Below are 18,054 nucleotides of genomic sequence, written 5' to 3'. Positions count from 1 at the left end.
TGTCATAGAAAAACAAAGCCAACAAACGAAATGAACTTTTCTAACATCAAGAGAAGTTTAGATTGTATAGACTTCAGGCTTGGGGTTGAAAAAAATGGTGAGTAGTTCCTTTCTACATGGTGTTGCCCGTTATTGAACCCTGGCACAGCAGGACTTCCATTCATGTCTAACTGAGGTACTCTGTGTAAGCACTGGAACTAGTCACCCAGCCCAATGCTAAGGACAGACATTGGGCATTTCTGAAGGAAAGGAAGACCAGGGTCTTTTTGGGAAGTCAATGTCTTGAAATAATTAAAAGAAATTGCTGCCTAAGTTTATGTGATTTGATTCAGGTATTGTAAAGTCTCCAGAGGGCTGGGGAGGGTTGTATGTTGGAGAACTTGTGGGAAAGAAGGTTCTTACTCATGGGTAGAGAATATAGTCATGAAGGGAAAACCAAGCTTTAGAAGTCTACAAAAGGGTAAGACACCTCTTTCTTTTTTGCATGAAGAGTCCTTTCAAAGAAGAACCAGATGTGTCATTTCTATCCTTAGGCTACATAGCGAAGGCTGGCTGTTGGATGTATTTCAACGCATTCATGGCGAGGAAGGCACATTCTTCGTTCCATTGGACTTGGAGATTTCCAGTCAGGAGCTGAGCTACATTATGAAGAGGGCTGAGCAGTGGAGAGGATTCAATGGTGAAAGGCGGATGGTGAGTGGCAAACAGAGTCTCCAAAAGGAGTCTGTGACATACTGGTCTAAATTAATACCTTGTGTTTCTGGGTATTAACTAAAAGGACCTAGATATACAAGAAAATTATTCTTAGGGTGCTTCTTTGAATGGAGAAGCTAAGAAGCATGTTCAGGAGAATTTTGTGAGAAGATTGTATGTGCATTGTCTGAACATCTTGAGGGGTTACAATCTGCTTAGTATCCAAAGGCTTAGCGGCATCACTGATGTCAAAAATTATCTATGCCATCTGGTGATTCTTGACTGGGTCGTAGAGACTTGCTACTTGTTTAAATGTCGGTACCATACCAGATAATTTCTCAGCCAGCTCAGCAAACTGGGGAGCTCCATGGACAAATCGAATTTTCTCCCTTCAAGGGCATGGATGGGTCTGCCCTGAGGAGGGGGTGTGAGTTTGGTGAGTCAGATGTGATAGCCATGCTCTCCTTCCTGGCCCTTTCCTTCCAGGATTGCCCAGAGGAGTGGGCTGAGTTGGAAATGTGCAGGGGGAGGTAGGAAAGATCTGAAGTTCATCTGCTCTACTTTGGCTATCAAAATAATTCCTCTTTCTTTTCCATTAAGTCACTAGGCTCTAGTCCCATATACAGACTTTAAGGTGTGATGTGCAGGAGATATATCTGTGTTTGCAAAGTGTTCAGTATTGGGGATCCCATCCACAAATGAGGCTTCTGGTCATAATTTCTTTCAGAGAATTGAAAATAACAGAAGTAACATGGTCAGTAGTCTGTGAGGGTCATTGTCTTCCTTCTGTAAGGGACATTTTCTTCCTTGCTGTCTAGCTTTGCATCAGAATTATTAATTCCCATAGGACTATCTTATAAAACAGCTCTTGGACAATTGTTAAAGTGCTCATCAATTGGATTCATACATCCATGAGTGCCTCTGTACACAATGTTTTGTTCAGTAACTTTCCTGCGTCAATGTAAAAATGAACAGATTCCAGATAGGAAGGAAATTAGTCCTCTTAAGTATGTATGAGTTGTTTGTTTTGTTTTCTTTTCTAACCCACTGGAACAAGTGATTTCATATTAGGGTCTGCAGGTTTTTTGAGTCTCTATAGCTACCTCTGAAAGATCAGCAGTTTATATAAATATATAGCCTTAGTTGTCACTGCTATAAACATCTGGCACAGCTGTAATTATTTTCCACTTTTTTTCGTGATGACAGTTTGGACCCTGAAAGGAAAAATAAAAAGGTGAATGTGCCAATTGAGTGAAAAAACAGATACTCCGTAAGCTTAATTTTTGTGGGAAAGCACAGAGCACCACATTGCATTTCAACAGAGGGGAGGGAAAAAGTATGAATGAGTGAATGTGCTACCACAGCCACCTGTCTCAGACACCCCCACTTTTTATACAGATAGCACTTATTTGCTTTACCGCAGTAAGCAAAATTACCCTTTTTTTTTGCACTTGAAAAATTTCTACAGTAAGTCAAAGCATAGCCACTGATGATTGGTTTCTATTACCTTTGTTACATGTTAAGTAAGGTCAAACAAAGAATATATATAGTGGGCCTCATTTTACATGCCACGACTACCAATGCCATATGGAAAAAGCGGTGGATGAGGCAACTGCAAACAACTACTTTTCTGTTTCATGTGCTGAATATGTTTCTAATGAAATTACCAGCGTATCATTTCTTGCAGCAGTACAGAAAGGGCTGAATGGGGGGGGGGGAGAGAGAAAAAAAGCGGGGGGGAGGAGAAGGAGAGGATGGGGAGTAAAGACAAAAGGAAAAGAATGGAAAGAAAAATTACTTCTCTGTCTACAAACAGTCTGCCCCTGAATGGAAGAAATCTGGATTGTCATAGAATCATAGAATAGTTTGGGTTGGAAGGGACCTTTAAAGGTCATCTAGTCCAACCCCCCTGCCATGGGCAAGGGACACCTTCCACTAGACCAGGTTGCTCAAAGCCCCATCCAACCTGGCCTTGAACACTTCCAGGGATGGGGCATCCACAACATCCACATCTGGGCAACCTGTTCCAGTGCCTCACCACCCTCAGAGTGAAGAATTTCTTCCTTATATCTAGTCTAAATCTACCCTCTTTTAGTTTAAAACCATTACCCCTTGTGCTATCGCAACAGGCCCTGCTAAAAAGTTTATCCCTATCTTTCTTATAAGCCCCCTTTAAGTACTGGAAGACTGCAATAAGGTCTCCCCAGAGCCTTCTCTTCTCCAGGCTGAACAAACCCAACTCTCTTAGCTTTTCTTCATAGGAGAGGTGTTCCAGCCCTCTGATCATTTTCGTGGCTCTCCTCTGGACCCACTCCAACAGGTCCATGTCTTTCTTGTACTGAAGACTCCAGAGCTGGACGCAGCACTCCAGGTTGGGGTGTCATCACAGCGGAGTAGAGGAGCATATCTACTGCTACAATAAGACATACTTCAGATGACAGAACATTGAAAAATATGATCCATACCTGTAGACATTATGTAAATGCCTAGTTTTGCTCCCAATATGCAGCTTGGCATGTATGAAATGCCATATTGAAATGAGAGTACCTGATCTTACTCTGAGATCCTTTAAAATGGACCCCGCCTCAGCCAGATCCAGCAGGAGGGAGGGTGCAGTCAGAGGGAGGACTCCCCCATGCTGTCTAGGGAGCACTGCGTGCTTTGTTCAACACGGTGGAGTGATGCACACTTTTGCCTTTACCCTAAGTCCCCAAGTTTCTGATTCCTATTCTGTCTACATATGTATGAATTTTGTGCCTTTTCCTTTATATCAGCCCTAACCAAATGCCAGGCTGTGACAGTGTTAAACATTTCTGATCTCTATGGGACATACTGGTGCAGATTATGTGATATAAGGAGACAGGAATAATGCAGAAAGCGTGCAGAAATTTGTATCCCTGGCATCTGTCAGATCTCTGTCATTTACTTCACTGGGCACAGGATCTGCCTCACAATGAGGAAAATCTGTGAGTGGAGACTACTGTACAAAACTCCCAAGCCATCTATATGAAACACGAATACTGTGAAAATACAACCAGTGTTCTTCAGTAACTTGAAATCTTCCCCTTCTACTCAAATTTCTTGTTTATATTGTTTCGATGGAAAAGAGAACCATCAAACCAAGTTTCGTTAGCTCTTTGGCAAATCTAGTTTTGTAGTAAAAACTTGCTCCATTCCAGAAACATGTTCTCCACATGGAGCATCACCTTGCAAGATTAGGAACCATGTTTTCAGGTCTTTTATGCTCCTAGGCATTGCAGATACTGAAAGACCCTTTTTTCTGCTGTGAATTTGCATAAGGTATTTATCTTGTCCCTTTCTTTTTGTATGTCTAATTGTACAAAGTAATCAGTATGGAAGACACATCACTAGGCCTTATTGCGTGCATTATTAATGTGTTAATTTTTAAATAAGATACCAAATTAACTGTGAGCAATTTTTATAAAGGGAAGCATGAGACTGCCATATCTTACATCACTCCATATAAAAAATATATTTTAAATGGAGGTCATTCAAGTAAATAGTCAGTCAAACCTTCTGGAAAAAATAGGTCTACGTTTTTGCAATATTTTCTTGCTATTAACCATGTGCTTCTCATTTTTATTCCCTGGATTAAAAATTGCCCCATAAATGGGTATTTTATAATATGCTTAATTTCCTTTTATTAAATTGATAAATGCAGCAGCAGAGGACACATTTACAGTATGATGAGAATTTAAGGTTATTGCATTTTATAATTTTTATATTGTTCAGAGAAGCGATTTGTCATTTGTGGAATGACATCCATGCCATCATTTCAAAGTATTTTTAGTCATTCTTTTGATAGGAAAAAGGTCACTTTCTGTAGACTAGGAAGACATCACTCTATTAAACTAATTTGCCTACATGCAAATTTTGTCATTTTTAGCTCATTAACTATTTATTATAGAGTAAAAAAATATATATATTCATGAAGGGGCAGCTAGCAGCCTGATGGAGCTGGAACTAATATTTTGCAACTCTAATGATTTTTTGCATCCTTAATTAGATAGCATAAGGTTGATATGATTAGGTCAGGATGTAGTGTTTTTCATTAAAATACATTTTAGAAGCTGTATTCATAATCTGCCCTTGCAATTAAATAATGAGCCTATGAGTTTAATACTATCGACCCAATTATTATCCCATGGAAAAGTATACCTTTAATAAATTTGTGCCGTAGGACCTTCATTAGCAACAAAACGAATTATATTTCCAGGTACACAGATTACACAGCCACAATCACATTTATGTAGCGGTTTGGAAGGCACTGTAGGGAGAGAGCCACCCAAGTCCCCTACCATACAGAAACACACTTGATTATTTTGGAAGAAGTCATTTACAATGCCTTTAATGAGGAAAGCTGCAAAGAAGTAAAAACACCACCTACAGAGGCAGACAGAAACATCTGTAGAGACAAACACTTGCAGGAACAGTGTTCTGGGCATCCTCTGCTAGGAAGAAGCCTGGACCCTGATTTCTCAACCTGTTATAAATATGGAGGCAGAGCTGAATATTTACTGATCTTTTATTGGAGATGTGCATATGTTAAGTGTATGCCAAATTCCAGAATCGGGAATATCAGGACCAGTGGCAGACAGGAATACATTAACTTGCCATTGATAACAGCAGATCAGTGATGAGGTCCAGACTCTGGATTTTAGCCACCCTTTTTTTTTGGTAGATGTGATAAAAGTGACAATGGCTTGCTGTCCTCACAAAGTAATCAGTTTCCCAAAGTTAAGTGACAGTTCAGAGCCAAAGTATCAAGTGGGGTTTTCTTTTGCCCAAACAGATAAGAGTTTAAAAAAAAAAGAAAAAAAAAAAGAGGAAAGTCTTTCTAGTAAAACAGGTTCTGACTAGGGGTTGTTTTCTGAATGGGGTCTGTTGTGGCTGGATTGGGGTTGTTAGGTATGCAGTGCCCAGTGCATCGCTGTGCTCATGTTTAAAGCCTCTGAACTATTTATCAGGTGAATTGTTGTCAGCAGGGGTAAAAAGGAAAAAATCTGGTCCTCAGTGATTTTCACTGTATTTAGCCCTCAAGGTACCACCACTGCTTGCAGTGGGACTTTTTACATAATAATACTAATGATGAGAAAAGTTGTACAAGCAGTAAGCTGAAACAACACCATTAGTATATCAAGCATAGGCCCAAAAGCTTTGTGCATAGAGAGGGTTTCTAAAAAAAAATGCAAGCTCTATAGGCAAGAAGATAATGTGAAACTTACACTTGAAATAAAGCCTGATGCACTGCAAAATTATTTTAATGAGACTAAGGCTAATTTTCTAATTCTAAAATGATATTATAGCAAACCATAAAAAATTACCCGGCAGTAGTTTTTTGAAAGGAAAATATATTTGTAATTATCTTGAACACACAAGATTACTTCAGGGCCTATTATCGACACAATTTTTGGTACCACTTTACACTAATTTGCATTTATTACTTTCAGGCCAACTATTAATATGTTAATAAATAAGTCATTAATACTTGTTATTTAATTGCTATCTATTTATTCCTGTTCAATAATGCATTAATTACTTGTGAATAGTTGAGGGCAAAATCCTGCCCTTGCTAGTGGAATCAGCAGTGGCAAGAGAGGAAACCGATGTTGGACGTGTTGGCGTTACGAGAGCTGGCAGAGAGCAAGTCATTTAACCCATTTGGCGCGAGGAGGTTAACTTTCCATCTTGTCTTAGAGGAAGCTTCATGAGCCTCCAGGTATTCTGTACTGCAGCAAAGCTGCTTGGCCACAGGTTGGATGCTGCTGAAGCCAGGCGGTACCACACCTGAGATCACTGTAATTTGTCTCTCCTTATGGTCTTGAGCTTGCTCCCGTGCTGGAGTTTGGACCCTGCTTGCAAAGACAGGTGGATGATGGATAGGGAGAAGCCAAGGGCAAAGACTGAAGTCCTCTGAGCCGGCGCTACACTGAGGAAAGCATGGCACATAGTGCGTAGTGAGAAATGGAAATAGGCACATCGCTTTCTTGCAGCTGGATGTTAGAAACAGAAAAAGGAGGGTCCCCTACCCTGCCCCGATCCAAGATCCCAGACTCAAGCTCTTTGGTTCCCCTTGTATAATGAGACTGTACCGTAGATCAAAAAAGGCTAAAGAAAATACTGACAACATAATTGGTGTATTTTCTGCTTTAAAGTTTAGCACTACTCTGAGTGCGATTTCTTGCCTCTTTTTGGAGAAAGACAACATCTAGAAATGGATGGCGAGATCAGGCCAAATTTAGAACAAGAACATTAATCTGTCTCTGTGAACCTAATAGATCTGATAATCTTAAATTTGATCTCTCTTAAGTTGCAGGGTGAATTTTTCCCATGAACACAAAGAGAAATTTTGCCGTTGCCTTTCAGGAAGCTTGATTTCCAAAAGATACGTGAAAAGTTGCAGGGGTATTTTGGCTTACAAAAAAAAAGATTGAGGAAATGAGCTGGAAGGAGTAATACCATAGTACAGAATTGTGGGGTCCTGAAAAAAAAGTTAGCAAAAACTAAGGTGGTCATAGGAGAAAGTGGTTCAGGAATTTGTGCAGAAGACACAACCATGCCAAGGAAAATTGAAAGAAATCGAAAGAAATGCCAGGTAAGAGAAATTGATGGGAAAAAGTAGCTATACAATCATGCTACTTTTGGTTCCCCTAAAAGAATTCTCCTCTTCTCAAATTGCTGAATTAGATATCACTGGTCTGCAAATGCAGAAATGAAAACATGTTGAGAAAGCAAAAGAATAGAAAGTGTAAATTTCCTTCTTATTTGTCCACTCTTCTGTTTGCAAACTCTTTCTGACTATGAGTTATACCTTATACATGTAAGTTCTACCTCATGTAGTCTGTATTATATATTTAAAAAATAACAAATGGCTGAGATCACTCAAGCTGCAGTAGCAGATATGGTCTTGTAATTTTGATTTGTGGTTTCTTTTTTCTAAACTAGTTTCAGTGATCTTTTAGAAGCCTAGCATTTTGTGAGTTCTCTATCAGGTTTCTTTTTCCTAACCTTAACCCATGTTGTAAACAATTTTTAAGCTGCTCGCTGGAGCTCTCAGTACAGTGTCTCCAGCAATTTAGATTCTACCAAGAATCAAAACGAAGTTTGCTGTAAGAGTAGCATAGGAGACTAGAAAGCAGTAGCAAAACTGACTTTGAGCATATCCAGAAAAATTAGCAGTAATATAGAATTTAATTCCTTAAGCGCCAGTATGAATAAATCACTATGTTGATCTGGGGTAATGCACAAGTAAACCACCCCACTAGTCCAGGACAGTTCAGTTCAGCATGTTGAGATGACAAGACTAGGCAATAGGAAATAACCACCTATCTGCTACAGAAATTGTAGGAGGGAAACCTTGACCCCTTTGCAGTTGACAGCAAAACTTGCACTGACTTCATTAGGGCCAGAATTACCATCTGTCTGTGTAAGCAAAGCAGAAGGGAGGAAATAGGGCCATGTCTCACTGAACTTCTACGTGATCTGTGTATATAAGGTCAGATTCTCATCTGGGATAAATTATTGAAGGCAGAGTCTGTATTTTTTTTGAAGATTAAATAGAGATTGAAAGTCATGAGATGAGCAGAGGGAAGGCTCAGCCCAGTAATGGGATGTTAGAGAAAATAGAGCAAAATGTAAGGTCAGACAAGAACATAGCATTCCGTTGCCTCTTAGATTTAAAATAAAATTATTTCTGTATGAAATGATGAGGCCTTGAACTGTGTAGGATCAAATTGGCCAGATGGTTCTAAAACACTTCACTCACTGTTCTTTTAGAATATTTAGTCCACAGGGAGTGGCCGGTGAAAAGAAGAAGGGGGAAATGTGGATGTTTGGAAGCATCTGGAATAGCCAACTATGGCTGACCATACCCAGGTATGCCATTAAACCTCACAACAGTTGATTAGTAATTCGTCACAAAGTGTGTATGTGCGAGCTGTGGAACACAAGGTAATGCAGCCTAGGTAAAGGAAAAGCTTCTTTTGCCTAGGTGGATAGGTCTAATGAGTGGAACTGCTTAAACAGATGTGCACACAAAAAGAAGCCTTGTAATAAATTATAACAATGATAGAACTGATATAATCAACAAGTAAACTTATGAAAAAGGAATTAGAAATTGAGCCAGTAGAGTAACACTGCACAGGACTTCCTTGATTCCATGTTGTATCCCATCTTAAAGAAAAAAAAACAGATGAAAAATGGATAAAAAACCCAAACAGCTATGCAAGCTTCTCTGAATCCGAAAGTTGCATGACAATAAGTTAATAGAATAAAAAAAGATTAAAAGAAAGGCAAACTATGCAGAGGCAAGTATTATAAGCTACTTACAGCATTTCTTTTTTGGCTTCCATGTGATATCTCATATGATAAGACTATAAATTGAAAACAAAATGATTTAGTCAAACTCCACGGAATTTACTTAGGGAGGTTGTAAACATGATCTTGCTTTTAGAAAACATGTATTTTGTTTCTCTTTTCAATGACAACTGATTTATTCAAGTCTCCTTTGCTATCCCCATTATATTCACAATATAGTATTTCCAGAGTGAATGGTAACAAATCATTTTAATCCTATAATCAATACATGAATTTTGTAAAGGCGTTAGTGCAGATGGACTAAATTCATTGTCTGCTGACATCCTTCTGATTACTATAGTGGCAGAAAGGTGTTAATTTCTGTAATACTTCAACAGATCTCCAAACTGTTTCGTCAGAGAGCTCGGACAGTGATGGAGGAGGAGTACACTTAACTGTAATTTTTGTAGTAATTCATGGGAAGCTTCATTGACATGTGCTAATGGCACTTGATTGCCCTCAAGATGTTTTCACAACAGAACTCTGCAAGTGCCACATCAAGGTTTTCTCAGTCAAATAGTTTTTTCTCCTTGCATCTAGATAATTTGTGACCACAGGCAAACTTTTGAAAATCCAAGGTGGTTTACAACACTCCGTTGGGGTGAATCTGTCATCAGCCGGCTGGTACAGATCGGTGCACTAATGAAGAGAGACTCTTCGGGTTTTTTGTCATTTCTGTGCAAGCAATCCATTTCATTTCTCCTCAGTGGCAGGGCATGTTATACATCTCATCCCATATAATCTGACTTACATTATAATTTGATTCATACACAGCCTTTCCACAGAGATTAATTAGCAGCAGGTTTGAAGTTTGCAAGTGAAAATATGATAATTAGTTTTCTTGGAATGTTAACATTTCAACACTTCAGGTTCTCTCCATCTTTGTCTTCAATGAAGCTGCAGTAAACGAGCACTATTTCTCTTCTAAATCAGACTCTTGTGAGGTTTGAAATACAGACATTTTCATCAAGCTGGATAATTTCCATCGAAAATTTACTAGCTCATGAAATATTGCAGGAGTAATTCATACAATGACTCCCTCCTCCCCTTGGTAGGTTGAAGTATGATGTGAGCAGTTCTGAAAACCCCCAGGACAGTCACTTATTTAACAATGGTGATTCCTATTCTTTGTAACAAAAATCAGCTGACTCTTCATTTTTGCACAAAACAGAATTAGCCAATAGGTCTCTTATATGGTTGTCGGGTAGTGCTGTAAACAAGGTTACATTAACACCTTTGACTCCCTGCGCTCATTTGTTCCGTTGGAGTGTATAATACAGGTAACTCACTGGCGCATACAACATCTCTAAGTCCAATAACTTAGCAGGATTCTGAAAAGAATTAGAAATTTATCTGAATAATGAAAACATTCAAAGTTACAATAGTGAGGAAAAATGTTATATGAAATATCAGCCCTGATGATTTAAAGACATAATGTAATTGCTAACAGATGGGCCTTAAGAAAAAATGCCATTATGGAAAAGTTATTGTGGTGTTGTCCATCATGGATGGGTGTAGCTGTTTAAAAGCCAATATTTGCTTAATTATTTGTGATTTATCCTCCTCGGTGTTGTACAGATTTCTTTTTTCCAATGATATGATTTTAAAAAATCTCAGCATTGTCTAATTACTGGGCTCATCTCATCTTCTTCTTATATCTTTGGCATCAGTCATCCTCTGGGCGTGGGCTGGGTACTGTCGATGCCCATTGATCTAGTTAGGTAAGGGGTAATTGAAATGCTTCTACCAATGTAACATCTAAATCACCGTGTGGCTGTGAGCTTGCATATGCAACTGCATGAAGTTCATGTGCCAATTATGGATGTAATTGCAAGCATGTTTTTGCAGATCAGGCTCTTAATTTCTTCCTTTAGAGGAAATGGCTTTACTACCATTGTGTGATTGTCACACAAAAGGCTGCTAACAAAGAGTGAATTACTTTAGATGCAAGTGCATTAGAGAATACTTGAGCAATGTTACAAAACTGAAGCCTCAGGTAGTTTGCTTTCTAGTAATGACCTTTAAATATTCTGGGATCAAATGGTATTTTCTTCTTTAAATGTAAAATTCCCCGCACTGACAGCAGAGACTACTGAAGACACCTGCACATTGCAGAGCAAAATCTCCTTGACCACTGTATGGGGCCGGAGGGATATAGCAAGCACTGAACAAGGTCTGGCTGTATGTGAGAACAGCTCTAGGAGACTCGGTGGGAAGGCTGAGGTCTTGCCACTCTGTGTCTGTCTATGCAGTGAGTTTAGCAAAGCAGCACACTTGTTCTCAAGCCCAAACAGGTCCATCCTCTTTTCTGTCTTAAGCTGAGCTCAGAAGGCGAAGTAATCTTTGTGCCTGAGCCTACAGAGGAGCTTTGGCTAAGTGAAAGCCAAGTGTGGGCAGAATGCATGTAGTTCATAGGACTCAGCAAGGACGCTTGTCCTTCCTGGTGTAGATATGCCAAAGACTGTGGTCTCCGAGTGGGCTACAAACCCCAGCTCTAGCACAAGATTTGAAATAGTTACCCTTGGAAGCTGTGTAGAAATGGAGGCTGAGTTAGGTTTCCTCTGCTGACGCCTGACAGCTCTGTCCAGAGCTTAGTTGCTGGAGTTTTCTGAAGGGGTCACGATTTTCACCCCGACGTGTTTGTCAGGACAGAAATGCGCTCTCTCCATGCTTCCCATCTACATAATTTTTTCTATCTTAGTGATAATCAGGGCATCTAAAACAACAGTAATTTCCTGGGTCTGTCTGAAACCTGGCACGAGCGTCTCTGAGGCCGGCCAGCGAGACTTTGTTGTTGCATAGAGACTTGTTTTCTCCTGATCGACAAAGGGGGAGAGGAAGCCATGCCCCAGGGAGGTGAGGTTGTAAGGAATTCCTGCCAACAACAAAAAAGAGAAGGAGGCAAATTGACTGTTTTATTAGGAACATGATCTGTAGTGTTTTTCATCTGGAGAGGGGATTGTTGCATGCTGATGAATATGGGTATCGTATCGCAAGAGTGCTAAAATGCCCCTGAGCGAGTATGTTCCTTCAGCTCTCCTTCAGCAGCTCCTGCTATCCCAGCCACTGACCTGTGAAATGTGGTCACGTCCTCTGGATTTTTCCTCTATTTTGAAAGCTGTTCTTTTCATCTAGCAAAAATTTACCCTAAACAGTTAAATGGGAGTTGCATTTGCAAGGATTTGTGTATTAATATTAATGGCAAATCTGATGGGTCGGGTGGTCAGAGAGGGATAATCATGCCATTCAGGTGGCTTGTAAGTACAGCAGGTTTTATGGATTTATTGTTTCAAAACTTACTTGGTTTTGTCCAAAATAGAATGGACTTTTAAAAATCAACATTTCTGAAATAAAATCCTGCAATTTTGGAGAGGGTATAAAGAAATGATCAAGAGAAAAGGTGGGCAGCTGCTATCTTTGCCATGCTCTGATGAAGATGGAGCCAAACTTTGATCCTCACAACACCTTGATCCTAGTGGGCACTGTTCAGATTATCTACTTTCCACATGAATCCTAGGGCCTCCTCTCCTGCTGGCTTTGGGCACCTCTCAGTGTGCCTAACCTAAGGCTTTGGGATCACCTCAACAGATCTTCTGCCGTGTTTATCTCCCTCCACTCTCTGGGTGCAGGGACTTATTTACACATCAGGCTCCCTGATTATGGCCCTAAATGTGCATAATTTATCCAATGACACTGGCATCAGCATGTTGATATAAAACTTTTAGTGCTACTGTCAGGCACTAGGACTGAATTCCCGTGTCCTCAAAATGAGAGAGGAAAAGGGAAAAGGCAAAGCTAGGCAGCACACTGGGAAGCTGGGCTTCCCCCAAGCCCTCCCCAGGCTGCAGCAATGGGAGCAGCCCGTCTGGTTTTGCAGGGCATTTGTCTGGCCAGTGTAACCATGAAGGGTTATTTAAAAATAGGAAAATTGCACCTGGTCATTTAAAACATCTCAGAAGGGTTTGTTGTGCCTGTCAGATGAATGGCCATCGAAACTGGCAAGTTGGCCATGACATGAGTAATTCTTCGATGAATCAGTCTTTTTGCATAGAAAATTATCCCATCAGAAACACTCTGAGTAGCGCTAGCCTGCAGGCTTGAAGCTTAAGCTCAGTCACGGCATAAAAACCTCCACAGCCTTGTTTTCTTTTGCAGCTGAGATTACCCATTTAGGACTCGTAGCTTAGACTTTTCTCAGATAAAGTCCCTTTTGTATTAACGGGTCTCACCTGAGAAGAGCAAGCCTGCCAACTGGATCCTTACTTCACAAAGAAGGATGCTTATTTTAGCTTTATTGAACACATTTGGGCTTTGCATTTCCATTTAACAAGTGGGAAATAATGTAGTAAAGGTAGAAAGCTGGTTTCTGTCTCTTTCAAAGTCAATAGAGGTGGAGAAAAAAACATGCTCGATAGTGTCTTGTTAAGCTTTTTTAGGATTACTCTACTCTTTCCCTTGATTAGTTCCTCTGTGCTGAAGTCTGATGGGCTTCAAATAAACTGAAGGCTTGTGAACCTGGGAGCCTAAGCCCTCCTGCTGCTAAGGAAAGGTTTATAGACTAGTTCCTTTCATTATCGCTTTATAAATGGCAATGTTTGAAGCAGTGTGTACTGCAGCTTGAATAACAGCTTGGAGGATGTTAGTTAATTTGCTGTTTGAGAACTAGTGTCTTTTCAAGTGGCTTTTGGGGAGTTCACGTAATTGTTAGTATTTGAGACAGATGGGAAATCTTTTGTTGACAAAGTTGTCCCACCTCACGCTGAAGTCTGGGCAATGTCCGCTGCATGTATGCAGACCTTCAGGGCTACAGATATGCAGTGAGTGCCTTTGGCTCTGTAGGTAGGTATGACGCTGATATAACTTATGGAGAGCCCTGCACGATTCATCAGGTCCTTCCACAGGATGAGAGAGCCAGAACCTCCCCCAGCTGCAGCCCAGAGTGTGCAGCAGACCTTTGTGGATCGTTTTTCCCTTCAAACAGCAGTGCCAGGATTGGAGCAGCATATTCACATACAGCCTGGTACAGCCTCAGCGCCTTCCTCTATGGGGTGATCTTATGCTGCTTGGTATCGGCAGTGTCCCCTGTTTCAGAATATCTGAGTCTGTGGTGTCTGCAACACCCAATCGCTTGTTCCAGTGACAGAGAAAAAGATCTTTTGAAATGGGAAAAGGTCCAGGGTGCCTGACTTTAAAAGTGTCTTCTTAAAAGCGCTGCTCTTTCTGCCATAGCCCCTTCCATTCTTGTTTCCTTCCAAATCAAATTTGATGCAGGTTCCTGCAGAATATGTGCATTCTCTGGGTTTGGGTCTCCTTTCTTGGTACCACAGCTTCCTTGTGCTTGCTTGGCCATTTCTACTGTCTCTTTCCCCCCAGCTACGTGACAAGTAGCTAGGGACCAGGGACACACCAGTTCAGGGACCTGAACAAGTGTGTCCTGATCTCTGTGGTGGTGCCAGCTCAGTATGGGTGTGCAGAGGAGGGTGATTTTAGGATTTGAGAAGCATTCTTCAAAGAAAATAGACATTCTATCAAATAGCTGAAGAAGGATGAGCACCCTCTGTGGCGCAGGTGTATGGTAGTGCTCATCAGAAAGGCCTTGTGCGTATTCATGATGGCTTTAAACTGACCGGACGTCCCGCCAAGTAACTGAGAAGGTGCTTTAGCCTGCATGGGGAGAGCAGAAGTCTATTGTAAAGCTTCCTAGCAGGTTGAAATGGCCACCTCTCATCATGGAGGTCCTTAGCTGTGCTGGGTCAGAGGCCCAGGTGACGCGGCTCCCCATGCAGCGTGCTTTGTGACCGGGAAGCCCTGTGCTGTGGAGGCTCCTGCAAAGCAGCTCGAGGCACACAGTTGGATGTTCCACAGAGTGACTAAAAGAAAAGGAGGCCCAGCAATAGCAAAGTATTCAAAACATTTTCTTGTTCAGTTTTTACAAGTAAAAGTATAAACACATGTGCGTGAACGAGAATGATATGACAGCAGATTATGACTGTTTTGGAGTCTTTACCCTCAATTTCCTCTCGCCACATTTACACTCTGAAATGCATGCATGTGGACCAGGATTCGCGTCACTTGTATACACCTAGCCTGAGGAGCTATAATCAGCATTTAAATATTACAGGAGCAGTTTTTACATTGATTGCAGTGTCTCATTGGTGCTAATTTATTTGTATGTGACGTTAAATACTTGAAATCAACCCTTTGGGTAGCTTCCAAATGTGTATTTTGTGATGAAAACTAAAGGCAAACGGAATGGGCTTTTGAGGGGACAGAGAGGGAGGGGAAAAAACAACAACAATGGCAAACAACAAACAAAAAGCCTCAAAACCAAATGACAATAACGGCATCTTTGTGTAAATATAACATTCTTCTGCAATGTTTACAGTCCAAGTGCTGGGGCACTGGAGAGGGTAAGCAATTGGAAGTGAGGCAAAACTGCCTTCATTATTATTTACTATAAATGCCTGCTAGTTTTTACTTCATTGTCCAAGCTGAATGCAAAACACCATGAAAATAAGTAAGTCAAATTTACCAGAAAAAAAAATCCCTTTGCTTTTGCACTGGTGATGGTGCAAGTAATTGTGTCTGTTTTAAATGTCTGGGGTCTGATTCTCATTTATGCTGTTCTGGCATCTTGACAAAGCTGTAGCATGGGTATAATGATGTGCCAGAGCTGTGTGAAAAGGCCTGAGTGTACAAAGAGAAAGGAATTTATGATTTTCGAGCCTGACAGTGCCCTTTAAGCTAACCATGGAGGAATTCTGCTTGTTCTGCCATATATTGCTTCATCTCTGGCCACTAAGGGTTACTATTGTCATTTGTTGAATGTATAATAGGATTTAGAGATGGATTAAGCTAAATGTTTTGGCTTTAAAAGTTTTTTTTGTTTTGTTTTTCTTTATTTTCACGGAACAAGCCTCTTTTCTGCCTGTACAAAGAAGGTTGTACAGTTTAAACAAAACCTAATGGAAATTCTTGAATGAGGCAAAGATGCTGCAGTTCAAATACATTCATTCTGTTTTCGTGGTGATGTGGCATCATCACGACTAGAGTTTGTTGTTTTTTTTCTGGTTGATGTGTAGCCAGGCGAAGATTCAGACTTAAAAGCTTAGGATTCAGACTCCCAGCCCAGGCTTTTTTGAGAATCATTATCACTGCAATTGGGCAAGGAGACACTTTATGGGACAAACAAACCAACAAAAATAAACAGAGGGCTCACAGTATTTTTTCATGTTTTCAACCCCATGACATTTTGTTTTTCATATCTGTATTAAGCATGTGGGTTTGAAAGTTACCATAGGTCATAGGCTTTTGCTTATTTCCTGAAGGACTCTAATACTGTATTACCTTTTTTTCATAAGGGAGGAAAAGTTGTTTCGGACAGTGCACAAACAACCATTTTCATAAACCCCATAAATTCAGAGTAATAATGATTCAGCCAACTAGTATATGTCTTAAATGAATTACTAAAGCACATTTACCATCACATTAATCCTGTTCTAATGCATTTCTTTCAACTGGAAGTTTTCTTCTCTAGTCTGGGCTGAATTTTGCTCACTTTAAAACTTCTCTGTGGCTGGGGGAGAGAGAGAAGGGACATTTCTTGTTTCTAAACGTCATGTACACACACATAATTTGCTTGTGCCAGGAAGCTGAACCCTCTGCTCCAAGAGTTCCTGCTGCCTTGCCATCGCCCGCAGTACCTTTTCTGATCCTTTCAGTGCAAGGTCATCAGGGGAGGCCCTAGGCAGATATTTTTGTGGCCAGACTGGCTCAGTGCTGTAACCTGTCCCTGCCGCACAGTTTGTCAGATCAGACACAGATTCCCCTATCTGCGCTGTTACCTTTGGAAGGCATTTTCATCTCGCACACAATCCAGGGAGTTGTTGCATTTCGACTGGAACAATCACAGAAAATACAAACCAGAACCATATCACTGCACTGCGTTATTCAAATGAGAGGTCAAATTACCCCCACTGATGTAAACAGGGTTGCCAAGGTCTAAATGAAGACACAACTTGGCCAAAGGTCTGTTTCTAATGTGAGGTTTGAGGGCTGGTAGGTCTTGCATCTAATATCAAACAGCTGCAAGACAGCACCAGCTCCATTGGAAAATACACACGCATTTCTAAAAAACCCTCCCCAAACAAAAACATAAAACCCAACAACCCCCAATCTTAATATATTATTTAAACCTTGCCAGCATAAAACTGAAAGTATAATTGCTCATTGTTGCCTGCCATTTTAGTTTGAGTTCCCTGTATGAGATTATTTAGGTGCATTAAAGCATGCTAAGATATTTCAGTATAATGCTCATGCTGCTTCTCCTCCTGCTCCCACACACACCCCCAGACCCCTCAAGGGCCTTTATAAAAGTGCAAGCTCAATTCTTGTACCATTTGCACCCCTGTAGATCTGTGGCAATTTCTCTTAATTTGCATTTGTTAACAGAAAGCAAGCTCAAGATGTGAATTGGGTGTACTGTTAGTATGGGCAAAAAGATAGCTCATTTATTAGTTCTTAGTTTCATTTTGCAGTGCAGCTTTTGGCGTCCTAAGATTACATGAGAAGACACTGTTATAACTGTAATCACTCAGGAACTCAACTACAGACATACATAATAAATATGAATACAGTGCTCAGAAATTGTTAATGGCCAGCAAAGTATTCTTTTTCTGAATTACTGCCAAGTTTCAAAACTGCATGTGTCATCTTATCACGTACTATACATTAAGTGTTGGTCATGTAAGTCAGATCTGCCCTATGGGTATTTTAAATTGCAAACATAACTTTTTGGAAACTCTATTGTAATGTTTTTTATTTGGTTTGGTTTCTAAATCAACATAGTTTGTTCATACCGCTTCAATTGCTTTTTCCTTATTCTTTGCCACTTCTAAATCCTTTATCTGAACACGAAACAAAGATCAAGTCATTTTTCAGGTAGCTGAGCATCTAATGCTGTCTAAACTCTCTATAAATTCTGTA

General features: G+C 40.4%; 1 protein-coding gene across 1 annotated transcript in view; it reads left to right on the top strand.

The window, feature by feature from the left end:
* LOC140647234 (uncharacterized) overlaps window positions 1-18,054 on the top strand; it is a gene marked incomplete at its 5' end in the record, with an annotated part of 149,875 nt that overhangs the window by 115,629 nt on the left and 16,192 nt on the right. Inside the window, one exon of the mRNA XM_072851597.1 lies at window positions 534-693. Within this exon, the coding sequence (XP_072707698.1) occupies window positions 534-693 (160 nt within the window). The remainder of the gene's footprint in view (window positions 1-533; window positions 694-18,054) is intronic.

This window comes from Ciconia boyciana, chromosome 2 (assembly GCF_034638445.1).
Source record: "Ciconia boyciana chromosome 2, ASM3463844v1, whole genome shotgun sequence".
NCBI classification, from domain to species: domain Eukaryota; kingdom Metazoa; phylum Chordata; class Aves; order Ciconiiformes; family Ciconiidae; genus Ciconia; species Ciconia boyciana.
The sequence above is the reverse complement of the archived record's forward strand: the minus strand, read 5'-3'. Positions and strand labels throughout refer to the sequence as shown.